Source organism: Takifugu flavidus, chromosome 20 (genome assembly GCF_003711565.1).
Source record: "Takifugu flavidus isolate HTHZ2018 chromosome 20, ASM371156v2, whole genome shotgun sequence".
Classification (NCBI taxonomy): domain Eukaryota; kingdom Metazoa; phylum Chordata; class Actinopteri; order Tetraodontiformes; family Tetraodontidae; genus Takifugu; species Takifugu flavidus.
Window position 1 is genome coordinate 1,490,144 of NC_079539.1, and position 16,634 is coordinate 1,506,777.

The 16,634-nt window shown below is 46.9% G+C and overlaps 1 protein-coding gene across 2 annotated transcripts in view; it reads right to left on the reverse strand.

The window, feature by feature from the left end:
- The window catches only part of LOC130517076 (mediator of RNA polymerase II transcription subunit 13-like), a 55,300-nt gene that overhangs the window by 21,270 nt on the left and 17,396 nt on the right, over positions 1-16,634 (reverse strand). For both annotated transcript variants that reach the window (XM_057018680.1, XM_057018679.1), the window contains exon 3: positions 340-424. In XM_057018680.1, the coding sequence (XP_056874660.1) occupies positions 340-424 (85 nt within the window). The remainder of the gene's footprint in view (positions 1-339; positions 425-16,634) is intronic.

The following is a 16,634-nucleotide window of genomic DNA, read 5'->3' on the forward strand; positions in this document are numbered from 1 at the left end:
GTCTGTTTTATTTCTATTTTACTACATTATTTTGTCATGAATTTGTTCATTTATTTATTCTCTCTTGCGAAGCAGCTGCACAGTTTACAGTCCGTTATAAATCATTTATGATGTACATATTCTATAAATAAATGCATCAGGGAATAAAAACGAAAACAGTGCGTAACCTTTGAAGGAAAAGTAAATACAAATAAGGAAACTTGGAAATAAAACAGTAGAAGAACAAGCTGGTAAATGCAGGATTTTAAAATGTTTGCACCCCGTAGAGTAAAAATTGAATTAACAAGTTAAAAACTGTTGCCAGATTCAATATTTAATGCATGAAGAGATGGGTTTTACCTTTCCAGCAGGTTATGTATGGCCTTGAACAGCAGGGTCCTGCACTCATAGGACAGGCCGCACTCCCACAGCCCCTCCTCAGCCACTGAAAAACAAGGACGACATCCAGATCATTCATCTTTATTTTCTGACGCGGCTAAAATGCAGCGAAACAGCTGCACACGTCGGTAAATAAAACAGTGAACAAAACGAGTTTGTGACTAAACACGCTGCATGTGCTGATGAGATAACCAGTGCAGCATGTCAGGAATACCAGGGAGGATCAGGGCGCGCGTGCGTGCGTGCGCGCGTGTGTGTGTGTGTGTGTGTGTGTGTGTGTGTGTGCAGAAGGTGCTCGGCTGCAGCTGTCAGGTTGGCTGCAGCGGCAGCCCGGTCAAACTCCGCGCAGTTGTCAACCTCAGTTAGTGGAAGTGAGGGAAAGAGAGAAGAGAGAGGCACAGACGGGCAGACAGGCAGACAGGCAGACAGGCAGACAGGCAGACAGGCAGACAGGCAGACAGGCACATGCTCGGGCTTGTGCGGAGCTGGAGCTGGAACTGAAGTCCTTCTGTCTCAGTGAAAATCAAAGACAAACACGGTCAAATCAGCTGCAGCGACGGAGCTTCGGACGTCGGCAGCCGCTTCACGTGTGTCAAATGTGATTTCTTTAACCCTCTGACCCGACCCTGCGCTGACCCCCCCCCCCGCTCTGTCATCCTTCCAAAAACACGACACACACACACACGCGCGCACGCACACGCACACAGACAGAGGCCAGTTAACAGTGTTTTTCTTTGTTCTTTGCCATGTACCTGCAGGGCTCCTGGAAGAAGTGGAGGCTTGTGGGTGGGTGTTGTGTTTGCTTATGGGGTGGTGGAAAACAAACCAGGCATCACAGAAATTCACAAAAAAAGAAGGAATGAGAGACAGAAGCAGATCGCCTGGGGGATGGGTGGCAGAAACCTCAGTGGCGGTTTCCTTTTTCCCTCTCCTGTTCTTCACCTAACCTTATTTTTTCATCCCTTCCACTGTAACCCCCCCCCCCCTCCCCTCTGTTGATATCCCCTCACTAATTTCATCTTATTCTCCATAACGCACAGTGAATGAAATTTCCCTACTCGCCAGAATTACCCTGTAACCATGGAAACGCTGCCGGTGAGAACATGGCGCCCTGGCATTCAGCTTCAACGCTGGTCCCTCCTGCCCCTCACCCTCCCCCATCTCCTCCTCCTTCCTCTGTTCTATTACTTCCAGCACCCCTCCGTCACGACCCTACCCCACTCCGCACACACACGCACACACACACACACACACACACACACACACACACACACACGTCCACACACACCCCTCATTTACTCCTGCTTCAGGGCTCAGACAGGAAGCTCACTCCAGCCAGCTCTTCTACAGAGGAGAGAGATAGAGCGAGCATCACGAGCAGAATGCCAAGTCTCTGGCAAAATCCAGCTCATTAGCTTTAACTGACTCTACATCTCTCTCTCCCTCCATACCTCTTAAAAAATGTCCTATCTTCCAGCGTACCCCCCCCCCCCCCCGATCCTCAACAGGCCACCTTGGTTTGCTCATGTCGTGGCCAGCTCCAGCTCAGCCTCTTGGCCTCTTTTTCTAAGAAGACCCTGCCTTCTCTCCAGAGTCCCACCCCAAAGTTAGCATGGCGGACCCCAGAGCAAAGTGTTTTACAAGTTGTAGATGTCACACGTCCTGCCGCTGTGATGGATCAACGCGTTCAGTGACGACTCAAAGTACACAAGGTCACGGAATTGTTGGAAAGTGAAACACTTAGCAATTAAAGGTAACATGGCGTGAAACTCGCCTACAATCGTGTCCGCGAGCAATGATTTGGGTGTGTAGTGTGTTAATCGGAAGAGGGACACAAATGGCCCCGGGGAGAACTGTGCAGATGCTACGTGCAGGGCTAAGTGCAATATGCCTTTAAAGCTTCATGATCCATCATTCCCTGAACTACAGGGAACTGCATCATGTCTGAAAAAAAAATCTCCAAGGAACAGAATCTGTCCACCCTCAATTACATTACCAACTAAAAGCTCAACCTTTTTGTGCAACTGATGTCCCACAAATACAAAAATCAGGTTTATTTCCATTAATAGTTGAGAGAAAAATGCCCAAAGATCCAAATAAGAGCAGATTTTGCACCGGCCTCCGGGTAAATGAATTAAAAAGAGTCCCTCCTGAGCTAATCGTAACCAGAATGCATCAATCAATAATAAGACTAAGGAGCAATTCGAACTACAGCAGAGCCCCCCTGACTAAATGACACCGCCATTCTCGGTATGTACATAAAAGCCTGCAATATTTCAGTTAGCTACGACCAACAGGCATGATTATAGCATCGAGCGACAACAGCATGATTCGCTTTGGACAAAAAAACCTCACGTTTCCGTTGCAAACATTAAATAACAGCGCAGCAGGATACAGTAAAGAGCATAATGGAGCGCGTTTGACTCGTCCTTCCCCCTCCTCCAAGTGCTAACTGTTAATATTGATTTCTCAATTTCATTTAAACCCATGACTTTAACGAGGGGCGTCGGATGAGACGGCATGAGACGCGTTTCAGCCTCACGTAAAAGGATGAAGAAGTCGGCGCGTCGCCGCAGCCCGACGGGACGCCGGCGCCTGAAACTTCTTCCCTGAGCGGTGCAGAGCACGCGCCAGCTCCGGCCCGACTCTGCAGCCGCGAGCGCGGCATGCGCACGCAGCGAGGTAACGCTTGTTTGTTCTAGGCAACCTTCCCACCCCCATCTCCGTGCCTCGATGCTCTTAACTGCCGCACCACCCCAAACACAAACAAGCAGTGATTGAACTGGGTCGCCGCCGCCACAGTCCCTGCATTACCGCTATATTCCCCTCTCTCCTCCACTACATCTCATTCTCATCCATCTCTCTCATTTCCCCTCCCCTTCTCCTTCTTTAGATCCATCTTTCGACCGATTTCTCCCTTTCAGCGGCGTTGATCTGGCACCACGGCGGTGACCTTTCGCCACAACACTGCCGTGTTAACACACCGCAGAGGTGGTATTGATCTGAGGCAGACAGAGACACTGGGAATTAAGGTGTGACAAGGTTCCGTCTCACACGATGACCCCTTTCCACACGTTTCCTCCCTCGTTCCCTTCTCTTTCTCACCTCTGTTCTTTCCCGCTCTCTCCTTTTTCTATTGAGTCCATAGCAGCCGGTTGTCAGGATGTCCAGTTGTGTCTCCACAGAGTGTGTGTGTTTGTGGGGGTGTGTGTGTGTGTGAGAGAGAGACTTGATTAATTAGCAGTGATATGTCAAGTTTGGTTTTCTTTTTGTTCTGCACTCAGGGGGGTTTATTCAGCTGTTTTGGATGAATTTGGTGTAGTTATAAATCATTTCATGGATAAATGCTTTCCAAAACACCTCCTCCTCCTGATTCTGATGTGTGACAATTCAGAAAATTGAATCGACTCCTCGCTGGATATCTGCTGGAATAATTACTGTGATGTTTGCTGAGCGATCCTAATGACTGAAAAATACATTAATAAGAGTTTCAGCTATAAAATGAATGCTCATTAAATGACACGTGACAATAGGTGAAATGATTCAGCTTTAAGTGGAAGATATTCCCTGTTTACGCTGATGATGAGGCCATTTTAGAGTACAACCAACGGACCAATCTCATAAAATGGATACGAGCTCAACACATTCCCATAAAAATAAATATAAAACATACAGTGTGACTGATTTGCCACAGGATGTCAGAAGAGCCTTTAAGAGGGAACTTGTTGCTCAGGGACTTCACCATGTTTTACACTTAACAAATCTGCTTCCAATTTGGATTTTTTTTTTTTTTTTGGCCACAGTTTTGGTTTTGGGCGCGGCAGACAAACATGGGAAATCTTTTTAGTTCCTCAAAAACGTCATCGCTGCTTGAAAACAACCAGCGAGAGTCAAAGGGGAAGGCGTCCTTTCGGTCCAAATCCGATCTTTCCTTTTCTTCACTTTTATTAATATTGCATCTGATAACACTGCCGCCATATTGGCCGGGGCTAATTATAGCGGCAGCACATATTAATGAGCATATTTCCAGTGCGAACGGCAACATGTGCTCCTCTCTCTTCTCTGTGCGGCTGACAGATGATTTCCAGGAAACCATTTAGCTAAACACTTTATAAGCTCGCGCTTTTACAACTGCGGCGAATCTCGGACGGGCGGCGCAACGCTGAAGTATCCCGACCCGCTTTCCGAACAGCTGAAGGGTTACATGATACCATGAAAGCATTTCCATTAAACCATAGCAACTCTGTTTATTATCTTCTGGAGGGAGACAAGGACCCAATAACTGCTACCACAGCTCTCTATTAATGCCCCCACATCTGTGTCCAAAATCTGCTCTCATTTGCCCTCAGACATATATTTCCGCGGTACTTAGCAAAGGCTCCATCCTTCAGGGACGGTAAGATCAGACCAGCATGTAGTGTATAGAAATCCCACTTGTTCAGCTGACAGTTTTGCTTGACTCTTTTATTTGAACTACAACGGCAGCTTGTTGCTAACGTCTGTCACGCTAGCAACAAGCTGGCTGATGGGAAAACATCACACCTCATGGACGCTGTCTCTGCCCGTGTGAGTCCAAAAGCAGGAATTACCCAATAAATCCATGTATTTCAAGAAAAGGCTCACTTCAGACGATTCAGGCAGCTCTTTTTTGTGAGAAAACTATAAAAGGACAAAGGTCTGGACCAACAGTAGGTGAAAAACCTCTTCAATGGAGGGATGAATATTCTGCACTGTAACTGGACTGGATATATTTGACTCTCCCACGTGGCCTCCCTCGCCAATATGACACACTCTACAGCACGCTTTATCACCTTTCTGCCATGCTTTTACACACATATCAGCAAGCTGAAACACCGTCTTCTGTCACATGAACCGAGAGCACAAAATGTCCCGAATGTTCTTCCAGACGTTTCATTTCCAACATCTGATATAAAGTTTTGAGCGCTGCGGGTCTGCGGGTGCTCCAGGGCAAGCCTGCTCCCTGTCAGCCATCTCTCTGTATCATTATAAATGGACGGAACGAGTTAAAAGGACGTGTGTCAGGCGCTGAGACCCAGAGAGCCCGGGGAGATGGACGAGGGGAGGGGCAACAGTGACAGCAAAGAGGAGGAGAGTGGAGGGATGTCTGGAATCAATTAGGTGACTGGGCTGCAGTTGCTTGCATAGTTGTGGGAGTGAGTCAGACAGAGAGGCAAGAAAGGGGACTGGGGTGTGAATGTTGGGCCATGAGCGGACCCGTGTAAATACTGGCACACAAATGCCGCAGCAGCGCACAATTAGCCCCTTCATTTAGCCCGTCGCGACAAATCTAATTGCCTTTGAATATATTTTGTCAGTCTAAATGTTGCCGGTGATCCTTCCAGCCCTTCGCCGGTGGCACCAGATGGAGCTGGGGAGTCGAGTTGCAGCCAGGAGAAGCCCCACCTCCCCAGAGCCGAGGTCAAAGTGGAGGGTGAGAATAGGTGGCTGGCGCTGACCCAAGCCCTGACAACAGAGCGCCTCTCAATACGCCCTTACACAGCTTCTGCCGCTAGCTTATTTTTACACGGACCTCCTGGCGATGCCTCTTCCAACAACTGGCTCCACTTATTGGCAGTAGGCGCATCGGGAGCGTTGCGCAGGAAAACTGGCCCCGGTGCAGCTGAGGTTTGCAAAACAAATGGGAGTTTTGCAGCCACCACAATTTGCAGAGCGTGTATCACGTTGCATTAAGTAACACATTCTGAGGTTTGGCGACACGCAGCACTGCCAGATTCGACCTGCTGCGAATTCTAGGTGCCGCGGAATAGCAGATGAGGGGAGGACAGAGGGTGAGAGCACAGAGCGGCCCTGACAATGTGTGCCTGCTGGTGGAAAACAGCACGTTTAGCTGGGGTTTACGCACAAAACGTGTCCACAGAGAAGCTGAAAGACACACATATATAGTAACTTAGGTGTCAGCCACTCTGTGTGCAAACAGGAAACTCACAGAGGATGTTTTACACATGCAAGAGGAGGAGGAGGAGGAGGAGAAGAAGAAGGAGGAGGAGGGCATCATCAAGAGCATGCGGGAAATAAAGAGGTTAATAAAAAAAATTCAAAACAATAAGAAAGTGGAGTTCAAGCTCGTATCAATACAGCCTGCAGTGACAGTGTTGACACTATATTACAGGCTGACAGAAGAGGTCGCGCGTTGGGGTCAACGCAGGAAGGAAGAAACAGAAGGAAGCAACTGTTGAGGCGGAGGTGAAGCTACAAGAGGAGCCGAAATGACGCAATTAAAGCCTCCAAATCTGCATCAAAGCGATTCCTCTGCACGTTTTCTGCGCGGTTGCATAAACTACAGTGAAACGTGGCCAAAAAAAAGTCAGAGCAGAAAGGAAAATTGTATAGTGAGAAAGTTTAAGTGCACGCGCGTGCACGAGCATGTGTGGGCACGGTGGCCTCTTGCCAACCCCCAGCAATCCGAAAAGAGACAATTGTGCAGAGAAAAGCCAACAGAATTATCCCACACCCTTACGTAATTTTGCCAGTCACTTAGCTCATTCAACCCAGCACACACACACACACACACACACGCACACACACAGTTTTGATGTGCTGTGAATGGAGAGATGCTAAGTGCTAAGTGCCAAGCAATTTCCCACAAGTCACCGGCTGATAAATAAATGAATGGGGAATGTTTGTGTGGACTGTTGCCGTAAAAAGAAAAACACATTTTGTCTCTGTGGTCTCACATAATCACAACTGCTTGGATTCCAGCAGAGAATTAACAGGGAAAAAACAATTAAAAGGGAGCTGTGAGGAAGCAGAACACTTGTTACATTACCGGCGAATTTCTGCTGAATCTGCACTGGCGAACCACCAATGATGAGGAGTTGAACTATTTTCTGTCTCGTTTCTTCTCATCATTAATTAGCTGCGTTATCATGGTAACTGCTGTTTGCTGGGCCGCGGCAGCTCCGCACAGCACCAGGCTAGCATGCGCTTCCCATGCCGTTCTCTCCCTGCAACCATTTCTTATTTAATACTTTCAGGGAAACGTGGACGGCGCGTTGCTTAAGCGGGACCGGAGAGTGAAAGCTTGTTTTTTGCTCAGACATCATCAAACAGCCCATCTGCAGATTTCCAGTGAAGATAAGCGTCAGAGGCAGGCGCAGAGTTAAATATCTGAACACTAATACTCCTGATTTTAATGCAAAACAACTGAGGCTGCTGTAGAATATGAAATATTCACGAGGAAGCAGACAGGAATCTCCTCCTCCTCCTCCGGTGATGCTGTTCACCCCTCACACACACACACACACATACACACCTTCCCCCCTTTCTAATCACGCTTGGAATGGGAATAAAAAAAGGGATTAAATTAAAGGAAGGTGGGTCCTCTGGCATTGTGTTCAGTGGCAGCCGCTTGTGCTCCTGTGGTGCCGCGCTGACACATTAGGGTAATTTATTGACAAGTACGCTGGAAAACAATGCTGCTCACTTGATCCAGAGGAGCGAACGGTGAAGTGGACGACTGGAGAGTGACTTAAAGTGGCTGTTTTATTATTATTAGTGGCATTATGACCGCAGAGCCACCTGAAGTGCCCAAGGCCTGTGCAAGACCTCATTATTTGGAGTAGAGTTCTTTTTTCAGGTAAAGTCAAGTTAAGGCTGGTTGGAGCTAAAGTCAGGCCGCTAATAATCACTTAGAGATTACTCGTGCGGGCATTCGAGCTTTCGCCAATTAGCCTTCAACCAAATCATTCAAAGCCTTCCAGGTAACGCAAGAATAAAAACAGAACGTGTTGACATTTTAACACGGCGGATTTCTATTTCAGGACACGACGATATGGGCTGGGATGGACCTGGCGACGAAGAGGGGTCCGTTTCTGTGGCGTTGACCCTCATGTTAAGCCAGAGACACTTGAGCACCTCATTAGAAGTGAATGGGCCTCGAGGTGGGAGACCGGGGAGCCATTGAGAGGCTTAGTGGGACTCCACAGAGCTCCCTAACTGCCACAAGAGGGAAGAGGAGAGGAGAGGGAGGGACACTGAAAGCAAAATAAGCTCTCTCTCCCTCTCTCTCTCTCTCCCTCTCTGTCTCCCTCTCTCTTTCCCTCTATCTCTCTCTCTCTCAAGGATGAGCAGGATGATGGAGAGCTCTCCTCACTTTCCTGGCAGGCCGGGCTGCAGTTCATTCATGGAGGTATTGGCCTCTCGTCTGGTTCTTAGAGCACTTACACAGAATTATACGTCTCATAGCCGTGACATAAATGTTCCAACTGACAAGGAACGAGAGATCAATTTCCCAAACAACATCACAACCAGCCTGGACACTGTAATGCTTTTCTTTCCTCTCTTCCTTTTAAACAATAATGGCACCAGATTTTTTTTGTGTAACATGGGTCAGAATTTCAAAAAAGGGCCGTTTCCAACAGGAATGAGAGCGAGGGATAAAGTCCTTTTTGAGTTTAAAGCTTCCCGACTGAACATCTTGGAAATATAAAATACCTTCACTATAGTGGCTTCTAATTGTTTAAACAAGCAGGTTGACCCTATGGGAGAGAAGAGAGGCATCGATTGTTGGTGTACTGCAACAAAATCAGCATTTCTGAGCTGGTGATAAAAGCGCCAGGGGTGAAAATCAATTTGGTCATTGTAGTGACTCGGCCGAGAGGCCTCAAACTAGCTGTAGATATCAAAGGCAGCCAGCAGATCTTCAGAAAAGAGCAAACAACGGCTGCAGTTATTCCATCCCAGAGCGCTTTCTGCGCCCCTTAAGTTGTGTCTTAGAGCCTCTTTTACTGTAAGAAGCTGCTGCAAGCATCACTAAAGCAACTGATTTAGCAGAGAACCAGAAATTATAATGAATTCAGGGGAAATTATAATGAATTCAGGGGACGATCACCTAAAACCGTATATTTTAGAGCCGCGCGAGGAAGTAAACTACAGTGAAAAATATAAATATCCGTCCGCTTTTCCGAGCTTTCCAGAAAGCTCCATTCTTTTTTTCCCTCTCATGACACCTCCCTTCCATGTTCTACCTCCATCTCTGGTTTGCCCCACCCATCGACGCTGTTTCCAGCAAACACTGATCCCTTTAACTCACCAATTCCCTCGTTTTTCTGGGGTTGTTTTGGGGGCTTTTATACCCTTTCTCCACTCCTCTGTCGCGCTTTTTTACACTTCTGTCTCACTCTTCCTCTTCTAAAACGCACAAACGTGCACACACGCGCGCACAAAGCTCTCATTCTTTCACTTTGTGGCTTTTCTTTCAAAACTGAGAGCTCGCAGAGGAAAAAACTTACACCCCCACCCCTTCTCTGTGCAGCTGGGAAACTTCAACCTTCTTCAATGCCTCATCCCCCCCTCTCCCTCTCCCTCTCTCGCTCTCTCTCACACACACACACACACACATTTGCACACTCGGTCTAGGGTCAAGAGGTCACAGGCCACGCCCTGACAACCCATAAGGGGTGGAGAAGAGAAAAGGAGGCGGGAGAGAAATCAGAGAATATCCGTTCTTCCCTGCAAATTTACAGACAAGTAAACATGACTGAGACACCCCCCCCCCCCAGGTTCTTGGTTTGCAGCCTGGCTTTCCCTCCTCCCCCCATGCATGCGTGCAGGATAGGCAAGGATAGACGTAACCCTTTTTCCTCCTTTTTTCCTCCGTTGCCCTGCGTGCGACAGGCGGGGCGTTCGTACATCTGTCCATCCCACTGAAAACAGTCGCTGCTCCAGAACAGCCGGATCCTTCCTGGCTGCTTTTATTTACTTATTTTCTCCTTTTTTTGAGGGGGGGGGGCGGTGAGAGAGATGTGAAGAGAGAGGGAGGTGTGAAATAAAGATTTCTTTAATAAAGAGTGGGTATTGTTCTGGTGCAGAACATGTGCAGAGCAACAAACTGTGTATCTGACTGGCCGGAGAGAAATCGCAGATGTCCCCCCCCACCCCCACCCCCCCAACTCCAAACAAGCCACTTCTTTTCTTCTTTTTGAAGCATGAATTCCCGTCATACACAACACATGCTCCCCTCCCTTTCTCCCGCTCTCTCTCACTACTTGTATCTCTCCCTTGTCCTACCCCTCCCTGCTCTTCCCGCCCCCTCCTCCCCTCCTCCCTCTTTTCGTGCATGTTTTCCTTTTTTTGTGGCTATCATGGAATTATCGTTTTCCACATGACTCACTTCTCCACCAGCCAAAGCCAGACAGGAGGAAAAAGAGTCAAATGCCGTCTCAGAATCCATGAGTCTGTCTCAGTAGGTGAAGCAACATTCCCTCGCGGAGGAGGGGGGGGGGGGGCTAGTATCAGCCAACGACCTACTTCACGATTTGAAAGAAGGAAAAAAAAAATCCAGGAGGCTAATTATTCATTCCCTCTGTTTGCGTTTTGCTTCTGTGAGCCCTTCCTAAGACAAACCCTGAAGGAATAAAGAGATGGAGTAGGCTTTGATTGGCAACTGTACACCCCCACCGTTCATTCGCCAAGAAAGCGAGCGCGCTAACAGGCATGCGCCACCTGAACATCACAGCAAACGACCCCAAATACAAGAGAGGGGAAAGGGAAAAGAGACCCCACAAAGCCTGGAAGCAGGATCACTGTTTGAAATAAAAGCGTGCAAATCTGCAGAGGAGCATCTCCACTAAGCTGAGATCAGCTCTGTCAGATAGATTTTGATACCGTTTAGAGTCTTAAATGTCAATACAGTTTCTTTTATCTTGGTCATCTTTTAGCTCTAGAAAGAAACATTAGCCAACTCAGATTATCTTCAATCACCTAATAGCAGTTTTGGCTAACGTGGCTCATGTGATTTAAAACTCAAAGTTCAAGTTTTAATAAATCCATATGTAGGAGGACATTCCTGTTGCCATAGCGAGGTTTTCCTCCACTTGCCGCTTGAATGGAGAGATTTTTACAGCAACAGTTAAGTCATCTGCTGAGCCCTTTAAGAAGAATTCTCTTGGAACTGTGATATCTGAGAGCAGCAGGAGGAAGAAGAGAGCACTGGAAGCATCACAGGAAACAGCGAGCGCCTAGTCAAATGCGTTGACACAGAAATAAAGGTTTCAGGAGTGGTTTCGGATCAAGATGGGGTTTTCAAAAATCCAAATGAGGTTATGAGATTCTTGGTATTCTATTATCATTTTTGAATTGACCCAGCAAAGGTTAATGCTCCAATTGTGCAGGTCTAGTTATTTCCCTTTTGTATCAGTTTCATCTGCAATAAAAAAAACACATTATTTTATTATTGCATGTATGCAAAAGGCCAGTGATGATGAATACATACTCAGCATTGTGCATGAACACATGAATAGCAGATTTGTCTTCTAAAGAATGAATATTTCTTGCACGGTTGACCTTTTCATCCTCACAGAGGTGGCTCACACACTTTTTATTCACTCTCTGCCAGCTTTTTTATCTTGTTTTAACCTCATTTACCCGCGTGGTCCTCACACAGTTAAACTTTAAAGCCTTTTAAGCTAATTCCCATCCAGCCATCCACGACTACCTGCCGCAGCAACACAGCTGAACTATTTGGCTCGGTTATCAGTTCAGAAACAGCTTCCTGTCCGCCTTCTCTCCCTGATAACATCCAAAGTGAATCCAGGGAGAGTCGCTTTAACCGTGTTTGCACAACCCTGGCTCGTTTCTGCAGCGCGCCGATCACAATGCTGGGAGTGTGACGCTGCAAAGCTTGTGCAAGACTGAGCGGAGAATTAAAAAAAATAAAAAATAACAAAGAGAGGAAATAAGTCAAGGGTTATAAAATGCAAACTGATACCCACCTACGATGATCATTTGCCGGTAGTTCACAGGAGACGGAGCACTTCAGGGTTCTCTCCGCAATAATCAGGGAGGTGAAAACGTACACTTAAGGTACTCTTGAGAGAAACACTTAATTCCTCTTTGATTTAAGGAAAGCAAAGATTCTAGTCGGTGGCAGCGCGGCCCAGATATGCCGCTATCTCGATAGCTACCCTGATAGCAGATTTCCGTGGGCCTAATAGATAAAAAAGGACTTTTTTGGACATTATTGGATCGTTTCACACCCTGCCATTGTGTAAAGCACTAGTCCAGTATATGAGCACTGCCTTCTTGCATTCATGACATTATCACATGATGACAGGAAGTATCTCCTATATGACACCCAAGAGCAGCCAACCAAGAGGTTTTATCATCAGATGAGACCTCTAAAATGACCAAATCTAGGTTTTAGAAAAGTTATTTAAGGGAAAATGGACCACAAAAGGTCAAGATAAAACACTCCTCCTCACTTTTGAGGGTAAAATTGTATGTCCATCCATTTCTGTGTACTTTATATTGGCCTGCGAGAGCACTTTCATGTATTTCCTTCTTACTTGTATCAACATATATAGCAGCACCACTTCTTTATCGCCAATCAAAATAAGAATTTCACTTCCTGACAGTCACATTGCTATCCTGCATCGACTGAATGAGCAATGGCGCAAGTCCGACAACAAAGGAGACGCTGTTCTGCCGAGGGAAACGCATCGGGTGAGCCAGCGCGGGACAGCGGCCGCCGTTGCAGCGTTCTGTGAAATACAGAGGGATTTATCCGGCTGTAATCAGCTTAATCAGCACCGGGCGAACTTATTTGGCAGGACCTGGCTCGATTCAAACAGATGTTTTTATAAGAAAGGCCCCAAGTCTGGGCATTAAGATGCAGGCAAATGCAAAACAAGCCCAGAACCGTCCCCCATAGTAAAGAGTAAATTATGCACCACACACTAGTCAGGGAGCATCCTTGCCAGCAGATCCATATCAGTAATATAACCTCAATGCAACCTGTATTTCTGTAGCAGGTGGTAAGTGGGGAGGAGGGTTTGTCTCCACAGGCCAGATTACGGGTTCACAGCCAGACGTGGACAGATGGTGGCAGAGGTTAGCCCTCCCTCCTGTGCTCTGATATATACACACATACACACACACACTTGGCAACCAGTTTTTCACAGGACAATTACCTTGCAACCTCTGCCAGCCCTCACTCACTCACACACCTACATGCACACACCCTGCACCAATTATGGACACTCACAAGGAATGATAACCGCCACACACACGCATAAAAACCTGTCAGGGTGTGCGTATGTACACACACTCCACAAGCTCTCCAGCTTTGGGGGGGAAAAAAATATGGCAACCGGTTCTGTTGATGAAGGACACAGCAGCCAGCTGCAGCTTTGAAAACCCCACAGACAGACAGACAGACTGAGACTCTCCTACATATTTGGCATGGATTTTTTTTTTCTTTGCTCTGTTTGTTTGTTTGCCTGAAGTCAAGTCCAATTTACACCCTCTCCCAGCCCTGTTAATTCCATTATCTCTGATTATTTTCTCATAAGCGCTGCTGCACTAATCCACTTGTTGCTCACATATCTTTGTTGCGCCAGCCAACCATCGAGCTGATAGAGGTTGTGCACGAGCCAGGTTTTTAATGTAGTCCTATCTCACTCGCCCTCATTCTCTCCGCCAGGTTCCACGCAACGCAAATGCAACCAATGGCGCCGAGTCATTTTGGCGCGCGGACAGCAGGCCGGCTGCAGGTGAGCGACTCCGAACTTCTGCAAACGCGAAGTGGCGTTTGATTATTTTAAACTTTACAGTTTACGCTTTACAGCGAGGGGAGATCTCAGACTAATGTATGCACATAATTTCTCTGAGAAGGTGTCGTTAAGAAGTCTGGAACAACATTCACCCCCAGCTAGGATTGATTCCAGTCAGAGGGTTTTTTTTCCTTCTTCTTCTGCTGGATTTCCCCTACTTTGTATTCCTCTCAGCTTAACTACAGTTTCCATAAAGAAGAGGAAAGCTGGGGGGGACGCTCACTCTAGCTGGAGAAAAACATGTAAACATTTCATGTACACGGTGAGAAATGTTTAATTTAATCAAACGCCTGACGTGATTGGGATGCGCGGGGTAATCTTCGTGGTGGCGTAAATATGCAAACACCAGCTTCTGAGCTGGAAATGAACGCCGCTCCGGCTCTTCCTCCCGCTGCTGCGTTCACCTTGACCACATGCTGCTTCGGAGGTGCACAGGAGCACCGCCCACGGCGTTATCAAAGTCATCAGCCCTTCCGCCGCAGACGAGACCAGATGAAGCCCGGGCAAATCCACGATCGCTCCTCCTGCAAGTCTCCTTCTGCGCCTTTATGCGCTGACAAATCAAACCGTCGTTTACATCGCGGGGATTTAGCGATGTAGGTTGTATTCAGGCTCATTTGTGAGGAATGCAACAGGGGAGTCATTTCAAACTCATAAATCAGCCGCCCACTGTTGGGGCTGCAGTATTCAGCCACCGCGCAGCACATGTAGCTCAACACAGCGTTCCCAATTTATTATTAAACACATCCGTTGTATTAGATTTACTGGATTTATAGAGTTGAATGCAATAATTCACATTGATTTAGGTGAAGCCCACAACAAAGAAAATGGCAATTCAATAAATAATGTGGTTATAAAGTACTGAGATGATGGGTTTTTTTCTTTTACACTGTCATCAAACTCAAGTGGGAAAGTCATTTCTCCGCAGGGGAGGAAGGGGACAGCAAGGCCACTGCATGAAGGGATAAATAATTGGACAATTGTTTGAGAACAAACAGCACGGACGGGAGTCCGGGTCACAACCTGAGTGTTTTCGGTCTGAACAGCCGTGCACAGACTATGAGTGATGTGAAAGTGGAAATTAAAGGACACTGAGGGCAAATCAGGCCAAAACAGGGGGAATTATGCTGTTTGTGAATACTCCGGTTTTGCCATTTACAGGATTTTGCAATATGAGGCTCCAGCAGGAGGTTGTTGTTGTTAAAGTCGTGGCACGACGGCGCTGACAGGAGGTCTTGCACAAGGTTTGGAAAAAGAAAAAGGTGAGATTAAACATTATCAGGCCCCGTGAGTCGTATTCCCACGGTTCAGAGGAAAGAAAGCGAAGGTGTGGGTTGTTGTTTGACTCAGAGGAAGCTACAACATGTGAAGCAACAGCCAAGGGCTACTGTCAAGTAGGGGAAGACAGGGGGACCCAAGAGCAAACCCTGGAGAACTCCTGTGAAAGCAGCGAGCAAGCAAAGTCGTTTCTCTCTGCAGTCGCTCAAATCCTCACCCATAATTTAAATGCAGAAATACGAAACTGTCATCTAAACTATTTCGTTGTCAACCAGCGTTTCTTGTGTTTATTCCCATAATTGCTAATTATCTGTCTCCATTAAAAAAGGCAAATTTCTCTGTAGTTTGTTGCGTCACCAGAGGCTCCAGTCCCATACGTCAGACTCGCCGCGCTGAGTCATTTGGTGGGAAAAGGATTATTACTGGGAGGTCAAACCACCATTTGCTGAAACAGATTATGGACGAATTATCAAATGTAAATGCGGGCCACATGTCCATGTAAGCATGTTTGTTTCAACACTGGACGTATACTTCAAAAGCTTAAGGGCTGTCATTTGACCTGTGGGCCCATCTTTGGTCGTTGTGATGTGGTTGCACATTTAGTTGTGAGAACACGCCGGAAATTGAACCTGTTAGCATCAGGCACATTGGAATATTTACACCCTTTCAGATTAAATCGCCTTTACTTAAACCACCATCTTCACAAACGGGTTAAGACAAAGCTAACGACAGGGCTTCACATCCAGGGGTGTCACCATTTCTACCACAAAGCATTTAACTGGTAAATTTACCCATAAATTCTTGCGTTGACTATGACCCCAGCTTGTACATGTTTGACATTTTCCAATAGTTGGGAATATACACAAGCAACCGATCCTATTTTCTTCTTTAGGTGCGACAGTTCCAATTTTATCAGCCATTCATGATGAATGACTGTGCCATAACTCCATCCTGTGAGTGAGTGAAGGAGGTGTGGGGTTGTGCGTACCAGCTGGGATGACATTATCCTGCGAGGGGGCGCAAATCTGACAGGGCAGAATGCCTCTGTCACCTAATCAGACCGTCCGGAGTATGCTCAGTCACATGCTACCCATTTTGTGCGTGTGTGCGGGTCCGCCTGCGTAACAGCCTGCGTAACAGACTCCCATCCAAAATATGTCACTTTCATTCTGACCGTGCCAGCCTGACAATAATGACTCGCTTGTTTCAACACATTGATCCTCTTTCTTCTCTGTTCTTAATTCCTGAATACTCAGGACATACGATCCGTGCACGGAAGAGTCGAAACACGTGACACCAAGGCGCGCCTTACAGTGGAGCCCCTCCTACGGCTGAGACTAGTACGAATTATATCCTTTAAACTCGGATTTGGTTTTGTTTCTTTGG